Here is a 27,221-nt window from a genome sequence, read left to right on the forward strand (position 1 = left end):
AAATATTATTCTAGAGCAATGATTCCAAGCTCCAGAATATAGGAATCCATAATAAGCTAGGGTTTGAGGATATCTCTGGTTGAGTACAGGTTGGTAATCTGCAGCACTGGTGCTTTTATGTTTACAGAACAAAATAAACCCAGATGTCTTCAGATTATTACCATCATCATGTCATGTAGCAGCAGATCCAATTCTGCTAGAAAAAATACTTTGTATCTAGATGTATGTTATAGGGAGTGCTGCAGACATTTGAGGTTCCTTTATGATCCATATCTCCTTTTATCATTTTAGGGTTTCGTCATTTCTGTTAAAATCCCATTGTAAATTTAAAACAAATTAGGAGCCAGGGAGAGATAATACAGACGTATAAATTACTTTAAAATGAAGAAATAATAAATAGAAATGTGTTTCAGATTTGTTCTTTTACTCTTCTTTATAAACCTGTTTGTTCGCCTTATTCCAATTTAAAGGGACATGAAATCCAACATTTTTCCTTCATGATTTAGATAAAGCACAGAATTTTAAACAACTTTCCAGTAAGTTCTATTATCTAATTTGCTTTGTTGTAAAGCATACCTAGGTAGGCTCAGGAGGTGGGATCTAGCTGCTGATTTGTGGCTGCACATTTATGACTTTTGAAATTGCTCTAGTCATTGGCTTATCAATTTATTAAGCTAGCTACCAGTATTGCATTGTTGCTTCTTCAACAAAGGATACCAAGCAAATGAAGCAACATTTTTAATAGAAATAAATTGGAAAATTGTTTTAAAATTGTATGTTCTACCTAAATCATGAAAGAAACGTTTTGGGCTTTTTTTTAGAGCCGCAATTATTCTTGTTAAGATGCAACACACAGATCTGGATTTGAACAGATCTCAGTGTATTTCACTTTTACACAAATAATTGCGGCTCCTAAAAGAGTCAATTGCGGTTTTCGGCAGCTTACTTCCGTATTCGTTTGAGGACAAAAAAATAAATAAATGCACCTCTCTATTATTCAATATACTACTTAGAGTGAAATAATTTTGAAAATCATTCAGAAACATTATAGGAAATATTAAAAAATTCTAACTCTAACATTATTCACCTATGGCCAAATTTAAAAGGGGAACAATTTAAAAGATCAATTAATAAATTTGGAACTATATAAACCATAAGTCAGGAATATCTCTTATCCAAATCATATGGTACTTTCCCTTGTTTCTCCTGCAATAATTGCAGTGGTGTTATTAAAGTTTCTACCTTTTGTCATCCTAGGACTGGCAAAAAATATATAAGATATTGGGACATTTTTATACACACAATACGGAGGTTGTCATTTATTGAATTAAAGCCCCATGTGGGATTACCTACATTGACAAGACAACACATAAACAATAGGGATTTTTTTTTTAAAACAAAGAGAGGCATTTATGATTTATGAGTTGGATACTTTAAGTCCAAAGGGAATAAATGAAGATTTAGAATGGTATTTTTTTTAAATTGATAAGTCTATACAAAATAGATTATGATAGTTTTTTCACCATTGTCTTTCCTATGCTTAGGGATGTGTAATGTAATTTATAGATGATTCTATTAGGTTTTGAATTGTATTTTTCTATCACATATATGTGTTGTTGTTATGCAATATACCTTTAAAGGGATGGTAAATTTCAGACTTTAAGAATGTTGTATTAAAAGTTATATTAGTGCACAAGCAAAACTGCATAATTATTTTTTTTAAACTAGTGTGTGTATGTATGTATGTATATATATATATATATATATATATATATATATATATATATATATATATATATTATAATTTATATATAGTCCTACTTAATATCCTTAGTTCCTCCCCCCTTCTTCATTTCCTCTTTTGGCTGGGCTGTGAGATCCAGAGCAGTTTCACGCACTCTCTACATAGGCTTTCTAAGGGCTTTCCAAGGGCTGGACTTCAAGAGTGTCATATGACACACACACTGATTGGATGTTTATTGGAATTGTCATTAAAAAAAAAGTTCATCCCAGTGGGCCGGCATAACATTGTAATAGAAACATTACTACATACACAAATGTAACACTTTTTACAAATAGATTTAAAAAACATTCTATTTAAAGGCAAAGATTACATATATGGCATTTAATTAGCTAATGTTTACCATCACTTTAAGGATAAAGAGGGAGTAGTTTTCATCCTTTAAACATTGTGATCATAAATTAGGTTGATAACGTGATTAATGGTTTGGTGCCCGAAACATCATTTGTTTTTGGTTTTATAAAATATTGAAATGTTATTGTTTTTGTAGTGCTTTTTAATTATTTAATTGTATCAAAGCATGACAACAACATAGAACTTTGTATAGGACTAACTGCCCATGGGCAAATTCGCCCGTTTACCAACGCACGATAAATAACCAGCAATAACATGTCCCCCAGTTGCCCCCAAAATAAAGTGTATTGTTTATTTATATAAATAAAAATTATGAGCATCTAATTTTTTTATTTTAATGCACAAAGCAGTTTTTAGGGGTTAAAGTTAGTGGGTGTGGGGTTTTAGAAAAAAACGGCACAGAAAAGATCTTTTACATTACGGTCTGTGGGGACTGTGTTATGAGTCAAAATATATATGTATATGCTTATTCATATATACATATGTATTCATGTGTTAAAATGTGTATATACACATAAATATATATGTACAGGGCTCAAAATATGCACGCTTTACTAGCCATTGGCGAGTGGAAATTTAATGGTGACGAGTGAAAGTTAGTGAGTGAATGTTGAGAGAAGGGAGGGGAGAAAGATAGTTAAAGGGACAGTCAAGTCCAAAATAAACTTTCATGATTTAAATAGGGCATGTCATTTTAAACAACTTTCCCATTTACTTGTATCACCAATATTACTATGTTCTCTTGGTATTCTTAGTTGAAAGATAAACCTAAGTAGGCTCATGTGCTAATTTCTTAGACCTTGAAGACCGACTCTAATCTGAGTGCATTTTGACAGTTTTTCACCACTAGAGAACGTTAGTTCATGTGTGTCATATAGCTAAGATTGAGCTCACTCACATGAAGTTACCTAGGAGTCAGCACTGATTGGATAAAATGGATGACTGTCAAAAGAACTGAAATAAGGGGGCAGTTTGCAGAGGCTTAGATACAAGGTAATCACAGAGGTAAAACATGTATTATTATAACTGTGTTGGTTATGGAAAACTGGGGAATGGGTAATAAAGGGATTATCTATCTTTTTTAAAAAACAGAAATTCTGGCGTTGACTGTCCCTTTAAGGGAGAGATGATAATTATTAAGAGAAAATCTCCAGGTCTGCTATGACCTTCCATGAACGTCAGCACTCTCTCCACTCTTACTTCAACAACTTCCTGTTTCTATCCAGCTATTGTCTTACACAGAACCTCTAACAGCTATGCACTTATTTTTGTAACTCTATTACTGTATGTAGCATTATTAAATATGTTCAGGTATAAAATAAAAAATATTAAAAATGACTGCACAATAATATATTTCACAATGGCTAAACATATGCAAAGAGGGGGTGGTATAGTGGGTGTGGTGTGGGCAGGATCAGAAGTGGCGAGTAACATTTTGGCCTGGCTAGTAGCTGACGACCTGACAACCTGACATTTCGAGTCCTGTATATGTATATATCATATACATATATATTTAGATTTGCTGCCCATCGCTGCCCTAGGTTCTCATGCAGTGTCTCACAGCATGAGAACGAGGCTCCCATTGGAGCCTATGGAAGCACGCTCTCGTGAGCGCAATGCTTCCCTGCAATGCGTTTGCAGTGCACCTAACTTGTAATAAGTGCACATTTGCATGCACTGGTATTACTGAGTGGAGCGCAAATATAGCGCTCACGTAAGTGCACGTTTGCGCTCCATTCGTTATCTAGGCTATTATCTTTAACTGGTGCATTTTCTAACTGAGGAAGATGACAATACTTTTAGACTGACACAAATAATAATATACCATACAGATTAAACCCTCATGCAATAATAGATGTTTATATCTAGAGTTTCACTAATATTTATTCTGGCGTTAATATATGAAATAACAGGCTGCTGATTTCCCTCATAAGGAATAATATTGTTTATTCATTTTTTGTTTGTATATTGAAATCAGGGCCGTCTTTAATATTGACCCTGGGCAAACATTTTCTTGGGCCCCCCCATGCAATTTCACTCTCCACCCCAACATCCCAAAAAACAACAAAATCAATTTATTTTATATATTTTTTAAAATTATTAGCCCAGCAGTGGATCATCCACTGCTGGGCTAATCATTTAAAAAAAATGAAATAAATTGCAATATGTGAAACTGGACCTAAGCAGCACTAATAAGTAAATAAATATACTGTGGATTAATTTAATATGCTTTTGAATGCAATTCTGGTGTAAGGTTAGGGCAGCCAACAGGAGCAAGCAAGGTAAAGACTGAGGAGGAAGCATGGAGGTGCAGACAAATATAAGTTTACTGACTGGAGCAGCAGAACTACTACGGGAAGCTGTAAAATCTGAGACAGAGAAAAAAAACCCTAGAAAAATAAACCTTACCTTAATGTGTGAAGTATCAGCATGACACTATACATCAGCCACAGCAGCACATGCCACTTATTTGCTAGGAACAAGTTCCCTCTCACCCTGCAGTAGACAATGCTGCATGGGGGAGGGGAGTGTGTGCACTTACTTATTCTTCCCACTGACACCTTTCTACAAAGCACTGTTCCCCTAACAAACTTCAGTTTGTTGATCTTAGAGCAGGGTTAAGGGGACCAGCAGACTGGATGCAATGCTGTCTGCCAAAGGCTGCATGGATACATTGTGAGATGAGTCACACAGCCTCAAGACTGAAGAGAACAGTGTGTGCAGCTGCATAGATGCTCAAATCCTCACATGCCTGCCGCTCCAGCTTTCTGCTGCATGCGCCTACAGTCAGCCCTACCCAGAAACAATCCCCACTACCAAAGCAGTTACCTGGTAACAGTGGTAACCCCAGTAGGACCTTTTCTGATGCAGTGGGATTGGCTGGATGCTGAGTTAGGGCTTAGCATTCAGTGCTGCACAGTGCACATCTAAAACAGCACATGGCACTAGCTTGGCATGTCACATGACACCGGCACGGTCTGGCACAGTTTCTCACAAATAAATATAAGCAGAGAACTTTTGACTGTGACAGTATTAGGACTGACTGTGTGTGTGTCCCATGTCACATGACATCAGCAGTCTGGCATGAACCAAAAAAAATAATATTTTTTTTAGGACTCTTGGGCTCCTCAACAAAGTCTGGACCCTGGGCAGCTGCCCCTTTTGCCCTGTGTTAAAGACGACCATGATTGAAATAATCGCCAGAACTTGTTATATCTATAACATCTGAAGTCAAGATTTGTCCTATATTTTATTGGAGATAGATACAATTAGAATTCAGTAGTTCTTCCCCTATTTTTAGTATATGGTCGATACAACATTAGATACTAAAGTTAAGTTTAACACAAAGCAGCCTCTCCAAGGTAATGATTTCACTCATATATTAAAGGGATAGGAAAGTCAAAATTAAATGTGCATGATTCAGATAGAGCATGTAAGTTTAAGACACTTAAATTCACATCTTTTTTCAAATGTGTTTATTTTCTCTTGGTATCCCTTGCTGAATAAGTATATATAGATAGCCTACACTAGTGGGAGCTAGCTGCTGATTGGTGCCTGCACACATTTGTCTCTTGTGATTGGTTAACTAGATGTGTTCAGCTAACTGCTAGTAGTGCAATGCTGTTCCTTCAGCAAAGGATACTAAGAGAATGAAGCAAATTTGATAATAGAAGTAAGTTGTTTAAAATTGTATGTTCTATCCGAACTTTGAAAGAAAATTTGCGGGTTCTGGTCCCTTTAAATACTAAATAGTCATCTAGTTAAAAACGAGTGCTATAAAAGTATACTCTGTTTGCCAGTGCCTCACACTGACTATTCCTAAATAAACACAAAAGAGTTGCCACCTTTCTTGGGAAGAAAATACCAGCCTTGCTAATTATCATTAATTTTCATGAATAATTATACAGTACATCATAACTCACAAAGCTGCAAATACTGAATACAATTGACAATTTGTTAAAAATTAAATTCCAACACACTTAAAAGACATTTCATCATAACAGGGTATCTTTTTCTATTCTTTGAACTTAACCGTGAAATGCCATGTATACGCACGCACGCGCATGTGCATGCAATCACACAGGTGCACTCACACGTGTTTTTCTTGGGCAAACATTCATGTGTAGGTTGGTCATAGAAAGTGCAAATGTCAGCTGTGACATCACAGGACACAACTTAGTGGTTCAGGCAGAACATACATAAAGGGCTTTTTTATATTTGTTATGTAACTTTTAAACAGTGGTGGTGTGGAAGGGGGATCTGCATTCTGTTATGCAAGTTAATCCAAAGTGCAGCTGTCAAAAAGCCTGTAAAGTCAATGATCTGTGAAATACGTGCGTACCAAAGATGGTGTTGCACAGTCTAAAGCTGCAGAGCTTTACCAACTGGCTTCTGCAATGGGATGACCTAAGAAAATGGCTTTAAAGAGAGCTGCAGGTGCAGGAAAAACAGTAACCATACAACTGTAGTTGTAGCCACCAGTTAAGTGTCCCTTTAAGTCATGCTTAGGGACATTAGTAGTGTAGTTGTAGCCACCAGTTAAGTGTCCCTTTTACTCATGCTTAGGACACCAGTAGTGTAGTTGTACCCACCAGTTAAATGTCCCTTTAACTCATGCTTAGGACACCAGTAGTGTACTTGTACCCACCAGTTAAATGTCCCTTTAACTCATGCTTAGGACACCAGTAGTGTAGTTGTACCCACCAGTTAAATGTCCCTTTAACTCATGCTTAGGACACTAGTAGTGTACTTGTACCCACCAGTTAAATGTCCCTTTAACTCATGCTTAGGACACGAGCAGTGTAGTTGTACCCACCAGTTAAATGTCCCTTTAACTCATGCTTAGGACACTAGTAGTGTACTTGTACCCACCTGTTAAATGTCCCTTTAACTCATGCTTAGGACACCAGTAGTGTACTTGTACCCACCAGTTAAATGTCCATTTAACTCATGCTTAGGACACCAGTTGTGTACTTGTACCCACCAGTTAAGTGTCCCTTTAAGTCATGCTTAGGGACACCAGTAGTGTAGTTGTACCCACCATTTAAATGTCCCTTTAACTCATGCTTAGGACACTAGTAGTGTACTTGTACCCACCAGTTAAGTGTCCCTTTAACTCATGCTTAGGACACCAGTAGTGTAGTTGTAGCCACCAGTTAAATTCCCCTTTTACTCATGCTTAGGACACCAGTAGTGTACGTGTACCCACCAGTTAAGTGTCCCTTTAACTCATGCTTAGGACACCAGTAGTGTACTTGTACCCACCAGTTAAATGCCCCTTTTACTCATGCTTAGGACACCAGTAGTGTACTTGTACCTACCAGTTAAATGTCCCTTTAACTCATGCTTAGGACACCAGTTGTGTACTTGTACCCACCAGTTAAATGTCCCTTTAACTCATGCTTAGGACACCAGTTGTGTACTTGTACCCACCAGTTAAATGTCCCTTTAACTCATGCTTAGGACACCAGTAGTGTACTTGTACCCACCAGTTAAATGCCCCTTTTACTCATGCTTAGGACACCAGTTGTGTAGTTGTACCCACCAGTTAAATACCCCTTTAACTCATGCTTAGGACACCAGTAGTGTAGTTGTACCCACCAGTTAAATGTCCCTTTAACTCATGCTTAGGACACCAGTTGTGTACTTGTACCCACCAGTTAAATGTCCCTTTAACTCACGCTTAGGACACCAGTAGTGTACTTGTACCCACCAGTTAAATGTCCCTTTAACTCATGCTTAGGACACCAGTTGTGTACTTGTACCCACCAGTTAAATGCCCCTTTAACTCATGCTTAGGACACCAGTAGTGTACTTGTACCCACCAGTTAAATGCCCCTTTAACTCATGCTTAGAGACATCAGTAGTGTAGTTTTACCCACCAGTTAAAGGGACAGGAAAGTCAAAATTAAACTTGCATGATTCCGATAGAGCATGTCATTTTATTACACTTTTAAATTCACTTCTATTTTCAATTGTGCTTTGTTCTCTTGGTATCCCTTGTTGAAAAAGAATACGCACATATCCTACACTAGTGGGAGCTAGCTGCTGATTGGTGCCTGCACACATTTGTCTCTTGTGATTGGCTGACTAGATGTGTTCATCTTGCTGCCCTTAGTGCATGCTGTTCCTTCAGCAAAGGATAACAAAAGAATGCAGCAAATTTGATAAAAGAAGTCAATTGGAAAGTTGTTTAGACTTGTATGTTCTATCCAAATCATCAAAGAAAAAAATTGTGGTTTCTTGTCCCTTTAACTAATTTTTAGAGGCACTAGCAGTGTAGTTGTACTCACCAGTTACGTGTCCCTTTAACTCATTCTATGGGGAACCAGCAGTATAACTCCCTGTGCATATGACAATAGTAAGGACATGGGAAAGAACTACACACCGTCAAGCAAGGTTAGATCAAAGCATAGGCTGGGACTGCGTATCACCAAGGCTCAATTACAATATTGCTGAGAGGGACATGTGAATATCTCATGAGGAATGGCCACTGGATCACAAGCGCTGTCAGTCGCAGCGCAGAGCACCTTGACAATGTAGCTCATTACTGAGACTGGATCACAAGTGAAGTCAGCAAGGTCTGAAACTGTATTGCTACTGCAGATTCATGCTGATCAGTAAATAGTCTAAATAACCAGAAAAGATCTTTAAATACATTTCTTTGTATACAAGAACAAACAAGCCCATGTAGCAATAGACTCACAATTTATGCAACAAAACAATTGAAAAATACTGATAGACCATAGCTGGAGCGTATTTAATGTGAAGCATGTATTTTCCTTACTGTGCATTTTGACTGCTCTGCCAATATTTTTCCATCTGAACTATAAACCTAAAGGGAGATTAAACATTAAGGACCAGATTATGAGTGCTGCAATATCGTTTGTGAGTGAGCGAAATTGGGATTTTCGCAACCGTTTGCGTGCCAGATAATTGTACTCGTATTACAAATGCGAACGCGTGAGCTCAATCGCGGTTTACGCTAGAATGATTGCCGCGACTTCAGAGCTCTGGTTAACTGTTACGCTTGAATAAACGTTGCACCAAAATCATCAAAATTATATTACAAAGTACAGTTACACTCTGATAAAAATGATTTAAAAAAAAAAAGTATTGCAATAATGGGGTCGATTTACGAAGCAGCGGATGTTGCTTCCGACCCACTCCGCTTCAGTTCCACCTGAAGCGAAAGTTAACGCTCCTTAACTCGTCCGCCACCTCTGAGGCGGCGGCCAACAATCATCCCGATCAGATACAATCGGAATGATTGACACCCCCTGCTAGCGGCCGATTGGCCGTGAATGTGCAGGGGGCGGTATTGCACAAGCATTTCACGAGAAATGATTGTGCAATGATAAATGCTGACAGCGAATCCTGTCAGCATTTATCGATGTGCGGCGGACATGATCTGCTACAGTGGATCATGTCCGCCCGCATAATGGTAAATCGGCCCCAAAGGCTCAAAGATATCAGGTCTCAAGTGTTAGAAAAATAAAAGGCAGGCAAATGGTTTTAACATAGAGATACATACATATACATTTCTGTATATGTATGTATGTATGTGTGTATATATGTGTGCTTATATGTGTGCCCATATGTATTTATTATATATATGTATTTTACAAACATATATAACCACATAAATACATATGTATACATATATAGACATAACTCTAAGTGCATTGGTAGATTAAATCATGTAAAAGCAAATATATGCAATATTCATATTTAAAAATGGTTTTAACTATGTATTTACTGTAAATATTTCATATTCAAATGTTCTGCACATAGCATTTCTATGTATTTATAAATAGATATTTCTATATATATCTTTATATATTTATATATAATCATATATATATATATATATATATATATATATATATATATATATATATATATATATATATATATAAAAGGAACAAAGAAGAGTCCAGACAGGGAGCTCAATATATATATATATATATATATATATATATATATATATATATATATATATATATATATATATATATATATAGGTATAGATTGTACCAAAATAGCATCAGATATATATAAAAATATGTATTTAAACATATTCTGCTATGTGAAGAACTTTGTAATGTGAAATATTCATATTTTCATGTCCGGTTCCTGCACTTGAGAATATGCAATCTTGTTTGTGCCCATGTAGGGTGTTCGTATTCCCCCCACTTTTTTTGCTCCATTGATTCCTATGCCAATTACGTTAACGCACGCACGATATTCTAACTTTGGCTTTTTCCGCTTGTTGGGTTAGCATGAGTGAAAACTGTTTACTTTCAACTTGCAATACGAGCACAACCCGACACGCACAAAAAGTTTACCTCTAGTGAAGTTAACGCGGGAGCGCTAAATAGCAATCTACTTATAATCTAGCCCTTAATAAACGCTAGACAAAATTAGTATTTAAACAAAGGTTACCCTTTGAACTAATAGGCAGATATATTTTTTAATTATATTAGTTGTTTCATTAGACAAAAAAAACACTTTTTTTTTTTTTTACATGATTCAGATAGAGAATACCATTTTAAACTTTCCAATTTACTTATATGATCAAATTTGCTTCATTCTCTTGTTATTCTTTGTTGAAGGTGCAGCAATGCACTACTGGTAACTCTAATGTCCCTTTAACTCATGCTTAGGACAGCAGTAGTGTACTTGTACCCACCAGTTAAGTGTCCCTTTAACTCATGCTTAGGACACCAGTAGTGTACTTGTACCCACCAGTTAAGTGTCCCTTTAACTTATGCTTAGGGCACCAGTAGTGTACTTGTACCCACCAGTTAAATGTCCCTTTAACTCATGCTTAGGACAGCAGTAGTGTACTTGTACCCACCAGTTAAGTGTCCCTTTAACTCATGCTTAGGACACCAGTAGTGTACTTGTACCCACCAGTTAAATGTCCCTTTAACTCATGCTTAGGACACCAGTAGTGTACTTGTACCCACCAGTTAAGTGTCCCTTTAACTCATGCTTAGGGCACCAGTAGTGTACTTGTACCCACCAGTTAAATGTCCCTTTAACTCATGCTTAGGACAGCAGTAGTGTACTTGTACCCACCAGTTAAGTGTCCCTTTAACTCATGCTTAGGACACCAGTAGTGTACTTGTACCCACCAGTTAAGTGTCCCTTTAACTCATGCTTAGGGCACCAGTAGTGTACTTGTACCCACCAGTTAAATGTCCCTTTAACTCATGCTTAGGACACCAGTAGTGTACTTGTACCCACCAGTTAAGTGTCCCTTTAACTCATGCTTAGGGCACCAGTAGTGTACTTGTACCCACTAGTTAAATGTCCCTTTAACTCATGCTTAGGACAGCAGTAGTGTACTTGTACCCACCAGTTAAGTGTCCCTTTAACTCATGCTTAGGACACCAGTAGTGTAGTTGTACCCACCAGTTAAGTGTCCCTTTAACTCATGCTTAGGGCACCAGTAGTGTACTTGTACCCACCAGTTAAGTGTCCCTTTAACTCATGCTTAGGACACCAGTAGTGTAGTTGTACCCACCAGTTAAGTGTCCTTTTAACTCATGCTTAGGACATCAGTAGTGTACTTGTACCCACCAGTTAAGTGTCCCTTTAACTCATGCTTAGGACATCAGTAGTGTAGTTTTACCTACCAGTTAAGTGTCCCTTTAACTCATGCTTAGGACACTAGTAGTGTACTTGTACCCACCAGTTAAATGTCCCTTTAACTCATGCTTAGGACATCAGTAGTGTACTTGTACCCACCAGTTAAATGTCCCTTTAACTCATGCTTAGGACATCAGTAGTGTACTTGTACCCACCAGTTAAGTGTCCCTTTAACTCATGCTTAGGACACCAGTAGTGTACTTGTACCCACCAGTTAAGTGTCCCTTTAACTCATGCTTAGGACACTAGTAGTGTACTTGTACCCACCAGTTAAGTGTCCCTTTAACTCATGCTTAGGACACTAGTAGTGTACTTGTACCCACCAGTTAAGTGTCCCTTTAACTCATGCTTAGGACACTAGTAGTGTACTTGTACCCACCAGTTAAGTGTCCCTTTAACTCATGCTTAGGACACTAGTAGTGTACTTGTACCCACCAGTTAAGTGTCCCTTTAACTCATGCTTAGGACACTAGTAGTGTACTTGTACCCACCAGTTAAGTGTCCCTTTAACTCATGCTTAGAGACATCAGTAGTGTAGTTTTACCCACCAGTTAAAGGGACAGGAAAGTCAAAATTAAACTTGCATGATTCCGATAGAGCATGTCATTTTATTACACTTTTAAATTCACTTCTATTTTCAATTGTGCTTTGTTCTCTTGGTATCCCTTGTTGAAAAAGAATACGCACATATCCTACACTAGTGGGAGCTAGCTGCTGATTGGTGCCTGCACACATTTGTCTCTTGTGATTGGCTGACTAGATGTGTTCATCTTGCTGCCCTTAGTGCATGCTGTTCCTTCAGCAAAGGATAACAAAAGAATGCAGCAAATTTGATAAAAGAAGTCAATTGGAAAGTTGTTTAGACTTGTATGTTCTATCCAAATCATCAAAGAAAAAAATTGTGGTTTCTTGTCCCTTTAACTAATTTTTAGAGGCACTAGCAGTGTAGTTGTACTCACCAGTTACGTGTCCCTTTAACTCATTCTATGGGGAACCAGCAGTATAACTCCCTGTGCATATGACAATAGTAAGGACATGGGAAAGAACTACACACCGTCAAGCAAGGTTAGATCAAAGCATAGGCTGGGACTGCGTATCACCAAGGCTCAATTACAATATTGCTGAGAGGGACATGTGAATATCTCATGAGGAATGGCCACTGGATCACAAGCGCTGTCAGTCGCAGCGCAGAGCACCTTGACAATGTAGCTCATTACTGAGACTGGATCACAAGTGAAGTCAGCAAGGTCTGAAACTGTATTGCTACTGCAGATTCATGCTGATCAGTAAATAGTCTAAATAACCAGAAAAGATCTTTAAATACATTTCTTTGTATACAAGAACAAACAAGCCCATGTAGCAATAGACTCACAATTTATGCAACAAAACAATTGAAAAATACTGATAGACCATAGCTGGAGCGTATTTAATGTGAAGCATGTATTTTCCTTACTGTGCATTTTGACTGCTCTGCCAATATTTTTCCATCTGAACTATAAACCTAAAGGGAGATTAAACATTAAGGACCAGATTATGAGTGCTGCAATATCGTTTGTGAGCGAGCGATATTGGGATTTTCGCAACCGTTTGCGTGCCAGATAATTGTACTCGTATTACAAATGCGAACGCGTGAGCTCAATCGCGATTTACGCTAGAATGATTGCCGCGACTTCAGAGCTCTGGTTAACTGTTGCGCTTGAATAAACGTTGCACCAAAATCATCAGAATTAAATTACAATGTACAGTTACACTCTGATAAAAATGATTTAAAAAAAAATAAAAAAGTATTGCAATAATGGGGTCGATTTACGAAGCAGCGGATGCTAGCGGCCAATTGGCCGTGAATGTGCAGGGGGTGGTATTGCACAACAATTTCACGAGAAATGATTGTGCAATGATAAATGCTGACAGTGTATCCTGTCAGCATTTATCGATGTGCGGCGGACATGATCCACTACAGTGGATCATGTCCGCCCGCACAATGGTAAATCGGCCCCAAAGGCTCAAAGATATCAGGTCTCAAGTGTTAGGGTTTTAACATAGAGATACATACATATACATTTCTGTACATGTATGTATGTGTGTATATATGTGTGCTTATATGTGTGCCCATATGTATTTATTATATATATATGTATTTTACAAACATATATTCACATATAACCACATAAATAAATATGTATACATATATAGACATAAATCTAAGTGCATTGGAGACCTTTGCAGTCAAGTAGATTAAATCATGTAAAAGCATATATATGCAATATTCATATTTAAAAAAAGGTTTTAACTATGTATTTACTGTAAATATTTCATATTAAAATGTTCTGCACATAGCAGAATATGTTCTATGTATTTATATAGATATTCCTATATATATCTTTATATATTTATATATAATCATCTATATATATCTATATCTATCTATCTATATATATATATATATATATATATCTATATATATATCTATATATATATCTATATATATATATATATATATATATATAGGTATAGATTGTACCAAAATAACATCAGATATATATATAAATATGTATTTAAGTATAAATAGAACATATTCTGCTATGTGAAGAACATTGTAATATGAAATATTCATATTTTCATGTCCGGTTCCTGCACTTGAGAATATGCGATCTTGTTTGTGCCCGTGTAGGGTGTTCATTTTCCCCCCACTTTTTTTGCTCCATTGATTTCTATGCCAATTATGTTAACGCACGCACGATATTCTAACTTTGGCTTTTTCTGCTTGTTGGGTTAGCATGAGTGAAAACTGTTTACTTTCAACTTGCAATATGAGCGCAACCCAACACGCACAAAAAGTTTACCTCTAGTGAAGTTAACGCGGGAGCGCTAAATAGCGATCTACTTATAATCTAGCCCTTAATAAATGCTAGACAAAATTAGTATTTAAACAAAGGTTACCCTTTGAACTAATAGGCAGATATATTTTTTAATTATATTAGTTGTTTCAAGAGACAAAAAAACACTTTTTTTTTTTCTTACATGATTCAGATAGAGAATACCATTTTAAACTTTCCAATTTACTTATATGATCAAATTTGCTTCATTCTCTTGTTATTCTTTGTTGAAGGTGCAACGATGCACTACTGGTCTCCAGAGCTGTATATAAGATTCAAGACAAGGCCTGTTGCGAATACATCTGCCTACTGGATTATCTTCTGTGCTACTGCATTGATTAACTTATTTGAAATAATAAACCTGTTGCTATTTTGTATCTTTCCATAAAGTGCCATTAATAGATTAAACAGCTTTAACGTAAACTTTTTTTATGAAAAAAAATATTCCCATCTTTAAACTGTGCTCTTTTATATGCACATACTACGGTGCCCCAGAGCGGTCACTTTTGTAGTTGGACTGACAATGTAGCTTTCAATCGCTGGCAGCGCTCATTAGTCTGTGACTGAATAAAAGGGCCATAATGGTCGACAAAAATACATGCTCTAATCCATGTCATTTTAAGACTATGAACCCTGCAGCAATGTGTGTTTAACCCCTGAAATGGGGTTAAACACACAGTAAAACTGCTGCTCTGGACCCGCGGTGCACTGCTGCTCCCTAGCGGAAAACAATGCTGATCTAATCAGCAGAGCTAGTTGCACACCTGAGTCGTGCAACTAGCGCTGCTGTTTGAATTAGCAGCAAATTCCTCTTGGGACTAGCAGTGCACCACAGGTCCTGAGCAACAGTTCTACTCTGTGTTTAACCCTATTGCATTGGTTAAACACACAGTTCTGCAGGGTCAATAGTCTTAAAATGAGATGCTCTAACGGATTAGCGCATGTAATTTTCCAATTATAATGGTCCTTTGTATTCAACATTAAAAACGTGTTTATAGTAATATTTCTTGTTAGAAACTATTTTTTTTTTTAAATAGCCAGATAATAATAGTAACGCATTGATGTAATATACGCAGTCTACTTTGATCTACATTACTGCTGCCAGATTTGGCTCAAGTCCACTGGTTTTCAAACCTGCCCTTAGGCCTCCCTAACAGGTCACATTTTGAGGATATCTGAACTAAGCACAGGTGAAATAATCAGCTGATTAGTAAATATGGTCATTTTACCTGCTCTTACCACAGATAATCCTGAAAACCTGTCCTGTTGGGGAGGCTTAAGGACAGGTTTGAAAACCAGTGATTTAGCCGTACATGGCAGGCAGTGGGAGAGAGGATATGCGCCTCACACTCCAGCCAGGAGAGGGCAGAGTGAGAACGTTTGCCCTAGGGCAATGTCGCCCAACTGGTCTCTCAGCACAGCTAATCAGTTCAAAATAGTCTAATTGGGCCTGGAACGATAAAGTGATTGTTGGCACCAGTCCATGTAGACCAGAGTAAAGGCTGCATTGTTTAATCGTTCCTGCAATTTAACAAAATGTGTTCACAATTAAAAAAATTAGACAATTTAATAAAATATGATTTAGCAAAAGATGTGTGTGATTAAATAATTGTGAGGCCAATCCAGGACTCCACAATATACAGTAAAATCACTTTTACTTTTAGTTTAAAATGTAACTCTTTCCCTTGCTATTGTTAAAGGGATACGATACCCAAATGTTGAAGCACTTGAACGTGATCACAGCAAAGCAATGCATGACCTCAGCACTGCTAATGCTGATTGGCTACTGTATTTTTCAACTTGCAGTTGGACAGCAGCTGAAGTATAACTATTCACAGATCACTTACTGTCTCGTCCGACCGGGGAGATTGACAGCTCCTGCCCACGTGTGATTGCTGTGCGCGGGCAGGGGGCAGCGTTGCATACGAAGAGTGCAAAATAGCGTTCTTGTGCAATGCTGATTTCCGCCAGTGGTGAGCTGCGGCGGACGAGTGCATATGTAAGCCGTAGCTTGATAAATCAAGCCCATAGTGTTCCTGAGCTTACATTTCTGCTTTTCAGCAAAAGATACCAAGAAAACAAAGAAAGAAGGATAACAGAAGTATATGAGATAGAAACCATGAAAGAAACATTTTGGGTTTTATGTCCCTTTACGTCTGAAAATGAAATGTTTTCCAAATCTGACAACTATTAGTGCACTGCCCCTAAATGACTTCAGCAGAGATCAGGTGATGCCAAACAATGGAGAGTTTGCCTACATAATAGCTGTAGTTCGCCTTGTCTGCTTCATTAATACGTTTGGATTGGCTCATTTAAAGAAGGCAAATAGTGGGTGGAGCTTGTCTATTGAGTTTTTGCAGAAAACAGGATGATGATGCCAAACATTTTCAAACTCACTGCAAGACCGCAAAAAAATCTTAACTACAAGCTGTTTACTGTGCCTTTAAATGGACAAGGGGATTACCTGCATTATCTGCTTGCATCTCTAGCACTATTCTGTACCTCTGCTTTCCTTTGCTCACATGATCTATGCTGTATTCTGTGTAAAGGCCCATTAAAGGGACAGTAAAGTCAAAATTAAACTTTAGTGCTTTAGATAGAGCATGACATTTTAATTAACTTTCCAATGTACTTCTCTTCTCACATTTATTTTGTTCTCTTGATATCCTTAGTTTAAAGTAGTGCTAAGTAGACTGATAGGAGCTTAGGAGTGTGCATGTTTCTATAGCAGCAGTATTAGCAACTATGTATAACATTCCAATAAACATTGTTGCAAGCACTGCTGCTAAATAGCTAATGATGAGTGCATGCTCCTGAGCTCACCTAGGATTACTCTTTTACAAATGATACCACAAAAACTTAGCAAAACTGATAGTAATTTGGAAAGTTGCTTAAAATTGTGTTCTCTGTGTAATCCATTTAAAGGGACAGTCTAGTCAAAATTCAACTTTCATGATTCAGATAGGGCATGTCATTTTAAGCAACTTTCCAATTTACGTTTATCATTAAATTTGCTTTGTTCTCTTGGTATTCTTTAGGTAGGCTCATATGCTAATTTCTAAACCCTTGAAGGCCGCCTATTATCTCAGTGCATTTTGACAATTTTACACAGCTAAACAGCGCTAGTTCATGTGTGCCATATAGATAAACATTGTGCTCACTCCTGTGGAGTTATTTATGAGTCAGCACTGCTTGGCTAAAATGCAAGTCTCAAAATAACTGAAATAAGGGGGCGGTCTGCAGAGACTTAGATACAAGGTCATCACAGAGGTAAAAAGTGTATTAATATAACTGTGTTGGTTATGCAAAACCGGGGAATGGGTAATAAAGGGATTATCTTTGTGTCCCTTTAAGTTTAATTTTGTCTTTACTGTCCCATTAAAGTCGTAACTGAACTTTCATAATTCTGACACAATATACAATTTTACAAAACTTTTCAGTTTATTTTTAGTATTAATTTTACCTCTCTCTCTTGGTAACCTTTGTTGAACTGTTCCGTCTTTTCTATGAGAGCATACTGAGGTAGGGTCAGGAGCGTGCACATGCTTTGATATCTGTGTTTGCAACAATGTTTGGAACAAAGTTACACATTAGTGCTTAAAGGACCAATAAATACAGTAAAATAGAATATTCAACAAATGCATTATAAAAAGACAATGCAAAAACACTCCGAATTTCAAATGAGCAATCAACCAACAACAACATGCATATAAGTAAATTCTGTGAATTCTTGCACATGCTCAGTAGGTGCTGGTGCCTCAGAAAGTGTGTGTATAAAAAGACTGCACATTTTTAATATGGAAGTAAAATGGAAAGTTGTTAAAAATTGCGTACTCTACCTGAATAATTAAAGTTTTAATTTGACTTTAGTGTTCCTCTAAGAGATACCAAAGTATGCACTTATAAAAAGTTTTAACAAAGGTTTCTAAAAGAAAGGTCAGTTATATAATAGAAGTACATTTATTTAATTTTATATATTGTACACTCTATATGAATCACAAAGTTCATTTTTGACTACCATGTCTTATGCAGTCTCTCTCAAGCTATTTAATTTAAATTTTCTGACTCTTGTTCTTCCACTCTCACACCCTAACATATTCCTTGCTTTTGTCATTCCTCCAGGTTGCCAATCTCCTTAGACTCTTCCAGATTCCACAGATCAGTTACGCTTCTACAAGCGCCAAGCTGAGCGATAAATCACGGTATGACTTCTTTGCACGTACAGTGCCTCCAGACTTCTATCAAGCCAAAGCCATGGCAGAAATATTACGCTTCTTCAACTGGACATATGTTTCCACAGTGGCATCAGAGGGTGACTATGGTGAGACAGGAATCGAGGCATTTGAACAAGAAGCACGTGCCCGTAACATTTGTATAGCCACTTCAGAGAAGGTGGGACGGTCCATGAACAAGAAAACATTTGCCAGTGTTATACAAGCATTAAGGCAAAAACCAACTGCACGAGTGGTTGTTCTCTTCACCAAGATTGAGGATGCACGAGAACTGTTGGCTGCCGCTCAGAGACTAAATGTGTCCTTCATGTGGGTAGCAAGTGATGGATGGGGGGCACTGGAAAGTGTGGTCTCTGGCAGTGAGGAGGTGGCTGAAGGTGCAATTACCATTGAGTTAGCATCTTATCCATTATGGGAGTTTTCCAAGTATTTCCAACTGTTGCACCCTTACAATAACACACGAAATCCCTGGTTCCGAGAGTTCTGGGAAAACAAGTTCCAGTGCCGGCTCTCAACTCCAGAATGTGCTGGCCATTCCTTGAGAGAAGTGAAGTTTGAGCAAGAGTCCAAGATCATGTTTGTTGTGAATGCGGTGTATGCCATAGCTCATGCACTTCACAATATGCACCAAGCAATGTGTCCTAACTCAAGTCAAGTGTGCCCAGCCATGAACCCGATAAACGGGCGCAGATTCTATAGAGACTATATCTTGAATGTAAAGATTGATGGTGAGACATGAACCGAGGGATAATGTGGGGAGTTTGGTTTTGTGTTGGGGTCTACATTAAGGGGTTAGTGTGTATGTGATACAGTCTAGGGCAGGGGTTGACAAATGTATTTCTAACTTAGTAGATGGGGCACTTTTTACTGTATATTGATATATTTAAGATAATCCAGGAGGCCTCAAAGAGGTTTCAAATATTATCTAGTCTATTTAAAAAAAAACAATATCCAGGCTGAGAAATCACTATAAATAATTCTTATCTATATGCTCGTGTTTTTAGTGTGTGTGGGGTTTTTTTAACTAAAATGGCTGCTAATTATGGGCGGCTGCCATTTTGGAATCTAGGTTTCACTCCATGTAGGAGAATTGCTGCACATGTGCAAATACATCAGTACTGGAAAGCAATGAAATGTAGATTTCAACATGGAAGCAAATATGACTAGAGGAAGGACGGGAATAACCTTATTATTCTTAGAAAACGTTTTTACTATTTATTGTTCCTTTAAAGGGACAGAAAAGTCAAAATTAAACTTTCATGATTCGGATACAGCATGCAATTATAAACAACTTACCCATTTACTTCTGTTACCAAATTTCCAACATTATTTGTAGCTTTGTTATACAATGTTGCTAAACACTGCTGCCATAGAGTTCTAAAGACACGTGCACACTCCTGAGCTCTTATGAGCCTACCTAGTTTTATTCTTCAATAAAAGACACCAAGAGAACAAATCAAATTTGATAATAAAAGTAAACTGGAAAGCTGTTTAAAATTGCATGCTCTATCCGAATCATAAAAGTTTGATATTGACTTTACTGCCCCTTTAATGGCTACACAAATTATATCTATGTTTAATACTTAAAGTATTTATTGCGTCTTGGAATAAACTAAATAAATAAAGCCTGTTTATAGTACTGACAAGTAATATTCCCTTTCTCCTGTATCTTAGCTCCATTTCCCCCTCCTGATACTCAGAGCACGGTGCGGTTTGACAAATACGGGGATGGCATTGGTCGCTACAACATCTTCAATTTCCAGAACACAGATGGGCATTACCACTACCAGAAGGTGGGCTACTGGGCAGAAGAGTTAACACTTAATACCAAATTGATTCCGTGGGCACGAAATGCAGTGCCAGTATCCCAGTGTAGTGATCCTTGTAAGAAAAATGAGGTGAAAAGCATGCAACCCGGAGATGTCTGCTGTTGGATCTGCATCCCCTGTCAGCCACACGAGTACTTGCTGGACGAGTTAACATGCATGGATTGCGGCCTGGGATATTGGCCCACTTTAGAGTTGACTGGTTGCTATGAATTACCCCAGGAGTATATCCGTTGGAGGGATGGATGGGCGTTGGGTCCTGTTTGTCTTTCCTGTCTTGGACTGCTTTCCACACTTTATGTTTTTGGGGTTTTTATGCAGAACAACAACACTCCAATTGTAAAGGCATCAGGCAGGGAACTTTGCTACATCTTACTGAGTGGGGTGCTTCTATGCTATGCTATGACCTTTATCTTCATTGCCAAACCCTCTACATCAGTCTGCACTCTACGTCGTCTTGGACTTGGCACATCCTTTGCAATCTGTTATTCGGCTCTACTCACCAAGACTAATCGTATTGCTCGCATATTCAATGGAGCTAGAGATGGAGTCCAACGACCGCGTTTCATCAGCCCGGCCTCACAGGTGGGCATCTGTCTAGTGCTCATCTCTTGCCAGCTGATAGTGGTGGTGATCTGGCTGCTGATTGAGCCACCTGGCACCCGCAAAGACACAGCTCCAGATAAACGTTACGTAGTGACGTTAAAGTGTAACAGCGGTGATGGCAGCATGTTGATGTCACTTTCATACAATGTTTTGCTTGTCCTTCTCTGCACCCTCTATGCTTTTAAGACTCGGAAGTGCCCTGAAAACTTCAATGAGGCAAAATTTATCGGCTTTACAATGTATACCACCTGCATTATTTGGCTGGCATTCCTGCCCATATTCTATGTAACCTCCAGTGATTACCGGGTAAGTGCCAGCTGACCCCTCTGCATAACTTGTCTCACACTTATAGAACCCAGCTCTGCAAATCCCTAAACAATGACTTTTTACACAAATCTCTAAATAGCATACACCGTGCAAATACCTAGGCTCACCCAATTAATATATATAAATTGCAAAACCCTAGGCTCAAAGTAATTAATATATGCACCTGTGCAAATCAGTAGTCACACAGTAATAAGTATATGCACCTGTACAAATCAGTAGTCACACAGTAATTAGTATATGCACCTGTACAAATCAGTAGTCACACAGTAATTAGTATATGCACCTGTGCAAATCAGTAGTCGCACAGTAATTAGTATATGTACCTGTACAAATCAGTAGTCACACAGTAATTAGTATATGCACCTGTGCAAATCAGTAGTCGCACAGTAATTAGTATATGCACCTGTACAAATCAGTAGTCACACAGTAATTAGTATATGCACCTGTGCAAATCAGTAGTCACACAGTAATTAGTATATGCACCTGTGCAAATCAGTAGTCGCACAGTAATTAGTATATACACCTGTGCAAATCAGTAGTCACACAGTAATTAGTATATGCACCTGTACAAATCAGTAGTCACACAGTAATTAGTATATGCACCTGTACAAATCAGTAGTCACACAGTAATTAGTATATGCACCTGTACAAATCAGTAGTGACACAGTAATTAGTATATGCACCTGTACAAATCAGTAGTCACACAGTAATTAGTATATGCACCTGTACAAATCAGTAGTCACACAGTAATTAGTATATGCACCTGTACAAATCAGTAGTCACACAGTAATTAGTATATGCACCTGTGAAAATCAGTAGTCGCACAGTAATTAGTATATGCACCTGTGCAAATCAGTAGTCACACAGTAATTAGTATATGCACCTGTACAAATCAGTAGTCACACAGTAATTAGTATATGTACCTGTGCAAATCAGTAGTCGCACAGTAATTAGTATATACACCAGTGCAAATCAGTAGTCACACAGTAATTAGTATATGCACCTGTGCAAATTAGTAGTCGCACAGTAATTAGTATATACACCTGTACAAATCAGTAGTCGCACAGTAATTAGTATATGCACCTGTACAAATCAGTAGTCACACAATAATTAGTATATGCACCTGTACAAATCAGTAGTCACACAGTAATTAGTATATGCACCTGTAAAAATCAGTAGTCACACAGTAATTAGTATATGCACCTGTGCAAATTAGTAGTCGCACAGTAATTAGTATATACACCTGTACAAATCAGTAGTCGCACAGTAATTAGTATATGCACCTGTACAAATCAGTAGTCACACAGTAATTAGTATATGCACCTGTACAAATCAGTAGTCACACAGTAATTAGTATATGCACCTGTACAAATCAGTAGTGACACAGTAATTAGTATATGCACCTGTACAAATCAGTAGTCACACAGTAATTAGTATATGCACCTGTACAAATCAGTAGTCACACAGTAATTAGTATATGCACCTGTACAAATCAGTAGTCACACAGTAATTAGTATATGCACCTGTGAAAATCAGTAGTCGCACAGTAATTAGTATATGCACCTGTGCAAATCAGTAGTCACACAGTAATTAGTATATGCACCTGTACAAATCAGTAGTCACACAGTAATTAGTATATGTACCTGTGCAAATCAGTAGTCGCACAGTAATTAGTATATACACCAGTGCAAATCAGTAGTCACACAGTAATTAGTATATGCACCTGTGCAAATTAGTAGTCGCACAGTAATTAGTATATACACCTGTACAAATCAGTAGTCGCACAGTAATTAGTATATGCACCTGTACAAATCAGTAGTCACACAATAATTAGTATATGCACCTGTACAAATCAGTAGTCACACAGTAATTAGTATATGCACCTGTAAAAATCAGTAGTCACACAGTAATTAGTATATGCACCTGTGCAAATTAGTAGTCGCACAGTAATTAGTATATACACCTGTACAAATCAGTAGTCGCACAGTAATTAGTATATGCACCTGTACAAATCAGTAGTCACACAATAATTAGTATATGCACCTGTACAAATCAGTAGTCACACAGTAATTAGTATATGCACCTGTAAAAATCAGTAGTCACACAGTACTTAGTATATGCACCTGTACAAATCAGTAGTCACACAGTAATTAGTAGTATATGCACCTGTACAAATCAGTAGTCACACAGTAATTACTATATGCACCTGTACATATCAGTTGACTCACAGCAATTAGTATATAAATCTGTGCAAATTAATAGACACACAGCAATTAATTAATACATCTAAATCAATAGACACACAGCAACCTATGCATGCATACAGTTCATCAGTTCACTAAGCACATGTGCAGGCATCTGGGCAAATCACTAATTACATAGAAATCAGTTCATTAATTTGTACATATCACTAATTACATAGAAGTCATTAATTACAGTTCATTCATTCACTAATTATATAGCAGTCAGTTCATTCATATGTGCAAATCACTAATTACATAGCAGTCAGTTAATTCATATGTGCAAATCACTAATTACATAGCAGTCAGTTCATTCATATGTGCAAATCACTAATTATATAGCAGTAAGTTCATTCATATGTGCAAATCACTAATTATATAGCAGTCAGTTCATTCATCTGTGCAAATCACTAATTACATAGTAGTCAGTTCATTCATCTGTGCAAATCACTAATTATATAGCAGTCAGTTCATTCATCTGTGCAAATCACTAATTATATAGCAGTCAGTTCAATCATCTGTGCAAATCACTAATTATATAGCAGTCAGTTCATTAATCTGTGCAAATCACTAATTACATAGCAGTCAGTCCTTTCATCTGTGAATTCACTAATTACATAGCAGTAAGTTCATTCATATGTGCAAATCACTAATTACATAGCAGTCAGTCCTTTCATCTGTGAATTCACTAATTACATAGCAGTAAGTTCATTCATATGTGCAAATCACTAATTACATAGCAGTCAGTCCTTTCATCTGTGAATTCACTAATTATATAGCAGTAAGTTCATTCATATGTGCAAATCACTAATTACATAGCAGTAAGTTCATTTATATGTGCAAATCACTAATTACATAGCAGTAAGTTCATTCATATGTGCAAATCACTAATTACATAGCATTCAGTTCATTCATATGTGCAAATCACTAATTACATAGCAGTAAGTTCATTCATATGTGCAAATCACTAATTACATAGCAGTAAGTTCATTCATATGTGCAAATCACTAATTGCATAGCAGTAAGTTCATTCATATGTGCAAATCACTAATTACATAGCAGTCAGTTCATTCATATGTGCAAATCACTAATTACATAGCAGTAAGTTCATTCATATGTGCAAATCACTAATTACATAGCAGTCAGTTCATTCATATGTGCAAATCACTAATTACATAGCAGTAAGTTCATTCATATGTGCAAATCACTAATTACATAGCAGTAAGTTCATTCATATGTGCAAATCACTAATTGCATAGCAGTAAGTTCATTCATATGTGCAAATCACTAATTGCATAGCAGTCAGTTCATTCATATGTGCAAATCACTAATTACATAGCAGTCAGTTCATTCATATGTGCAAATCACTAATTACATAGCAGTAAGTTCATTCATATGTGCAAATCACTAATTACATAGCAGTCAGTTCATTCATATGTGCAAATCACTAATTACATAGCAGTAAGTTCATTCATATTTGCAAATCACTAATTACATAGCAGTCAGTTCATTCATATGTGCAAATCACTAAGCAGATTTAAGTGCATGCATCTCTGCCACTCTTTAGTCACCCAGCTATTGGGGAATGCAGCTGTGGAAATGAATATGCAGGCATCATGCATGCAAATAACGCACACCCATTAGTGCATCGTGCAGGGGCACAAAGCAGCTAGTGTGTGATTAGTGGTGAATTCCCCTGTGCTGCACACAAGGCACATAGCATTTAGTGAATACATCAATACAACACTTGAAGGGACAGGGAACTCCAAAATTCTATTTCATGCCTTGGATAGAACATACAATTTCAAACTTTCCAGTTTACTTCTATTATCAAATTTGCTTCAATCTCTTGCACTACTGGAAGCTACCTGAGCACATCCAGTTCGCCAATCACAAGAGACAAAGGTGTGCAGGCACCAATAAGCAGCTAGCTCCCACTAGTGTAGGATATGTGTGTATTGTTTTTCAAAAGGGGACACCAAGAGATCAAAGCACATAAAGTAGAAGTGAATTTAAAAGTGTCTTACAATTACCTGCTCTATCTGAATCATGCAGGTTTTATTTTGACTTTCCTGTCCCTTTAAAGGGACATGCCACCCACATTTTTTCTTTTATGATTTAGAAAGAGAATGCAATTTTAAACATCTTTCTAATTTACTTATATTATCTAATTTGTTTTATTCTCTTGATATTCTTTGATGAAAAGCATATCTAGATATGCTCACTAGCTGCTGATTGGTTGCTGCACATAGAAGCCTCGTGTGATTGGCTCACCATGTGCATTGCTTTTTCTTCAACTAAGGATATCTAAAAAATGAAGCAAAATAAATAATGGAAGTAAATTGTAATGTTGTTTAAATTTATATTCTCTATCTGAATCATTAAAGAAAGATTTTGGGTTTAGTGGCCCTTTAAGTCACACAGCATATTGTGAATGTTTCTGAGCAAGTCCCTAGGCCCACGGGGATTAGTGCACACATCTCTGCAACTCAGTATTCATGTAGAAATTAGTGCACACGGTTCAGCAAATCATTAGGAGCCCATCAATTAGTTCATGCATTTGTTTAAAGGGAAACTAAACCCACATTTTTTTCTTTCATAATTCAGATAGAGCATGCAATTTTAAGCAACTTTCTTATTGACTCCTATTATCATGTATTATTTGTTCTCTTGCTATCTTTATTTGAAAAAGCAGGCCCATTGTTGGTTCAGCACCTGGGTAGCGCTTGCTGATTGGTGGCTAAATGTAGCCACCAATCAGCAAGCACTGTCCAGGGGGCTGAACCAAAAATGGGCCAACTCTTAAGCTTACTTTCCTGCTTTTTCAAATAAAGATAGAAAATCATTATTTAACAGCAGTTAATATGTGCAGCTCTGTAAATCATTATTTAATAGCAGTTAATATGTAGTGCTCTGTAAATCATTATTTAACAGCAGTTAATATGTGCAGCTCTGCAAATCATTATTTAACAGCAGTTAATATGTGCAGCTCTGCAAATCATTATTTAACAGCAGTTAATATGTGCAGCTCTGCAAATCATTATTTAATAGCAGTTAATATGTGCAGCTCTGCAAATCATTATTTAACAACAGTTAATATGTGCAGCTCTGTAAATCATTATTTAATAGCAGTTAATATGTAGAGCTCTGCAAATCATTATTTAACAGCAGTTAATATGTGCAGCTCTGTAAATCATTATTTAATAGCAGTTAATATGTGCAGCTCTGCAAATCATTATTTAACAGCAGTTAATATGTGCAGCTCTGTAAATCATTATTTAACAGCAGTTAATATGTGCAGC

At 37.2% G+C, this 27,221-nt stretch overlaps 1 protein-coding gene across 1 annotated transcript in view; it reads left to right on the plus strand.

The window, feature by feature from the left end:
- The window catches only part of GRM2 (glutamate metabotropic receptor 2), a 56,096-nt gene that overhangs the window by 7,235 nt on the left and 21,640 nt on the right, over positions 1-27,221 (plus strand). The window contains exons 2-3 of the mRNA XM_053689407.1: positions 18,811-19,648; positions 20,595-21,658. Of these exons, the coding sequence (XP_053545382.1) occupies positions 18,811-19,648; positions 20,595-21,658 (1,902 nt within the window). The remainder of the gene's footprint in view (positions 1-18,810; positions 19,649-20,594; positions 21,659-27,221) is intronic.

The sequence above is a fragment of the Bombina bombina genome, chromosome 7, assembly GCF_027579735.1.
Source record: "Bombina bombina isolate aBomBom1 chromosome 7, aBomBom1.pri, whole genome shotgun sequence".
Lineage (NCBI taxonomy): Eukaryota > Metazoa > Chordata > Amphibia > Anura > Bombinatoridae > Bombina > Bombina bombina.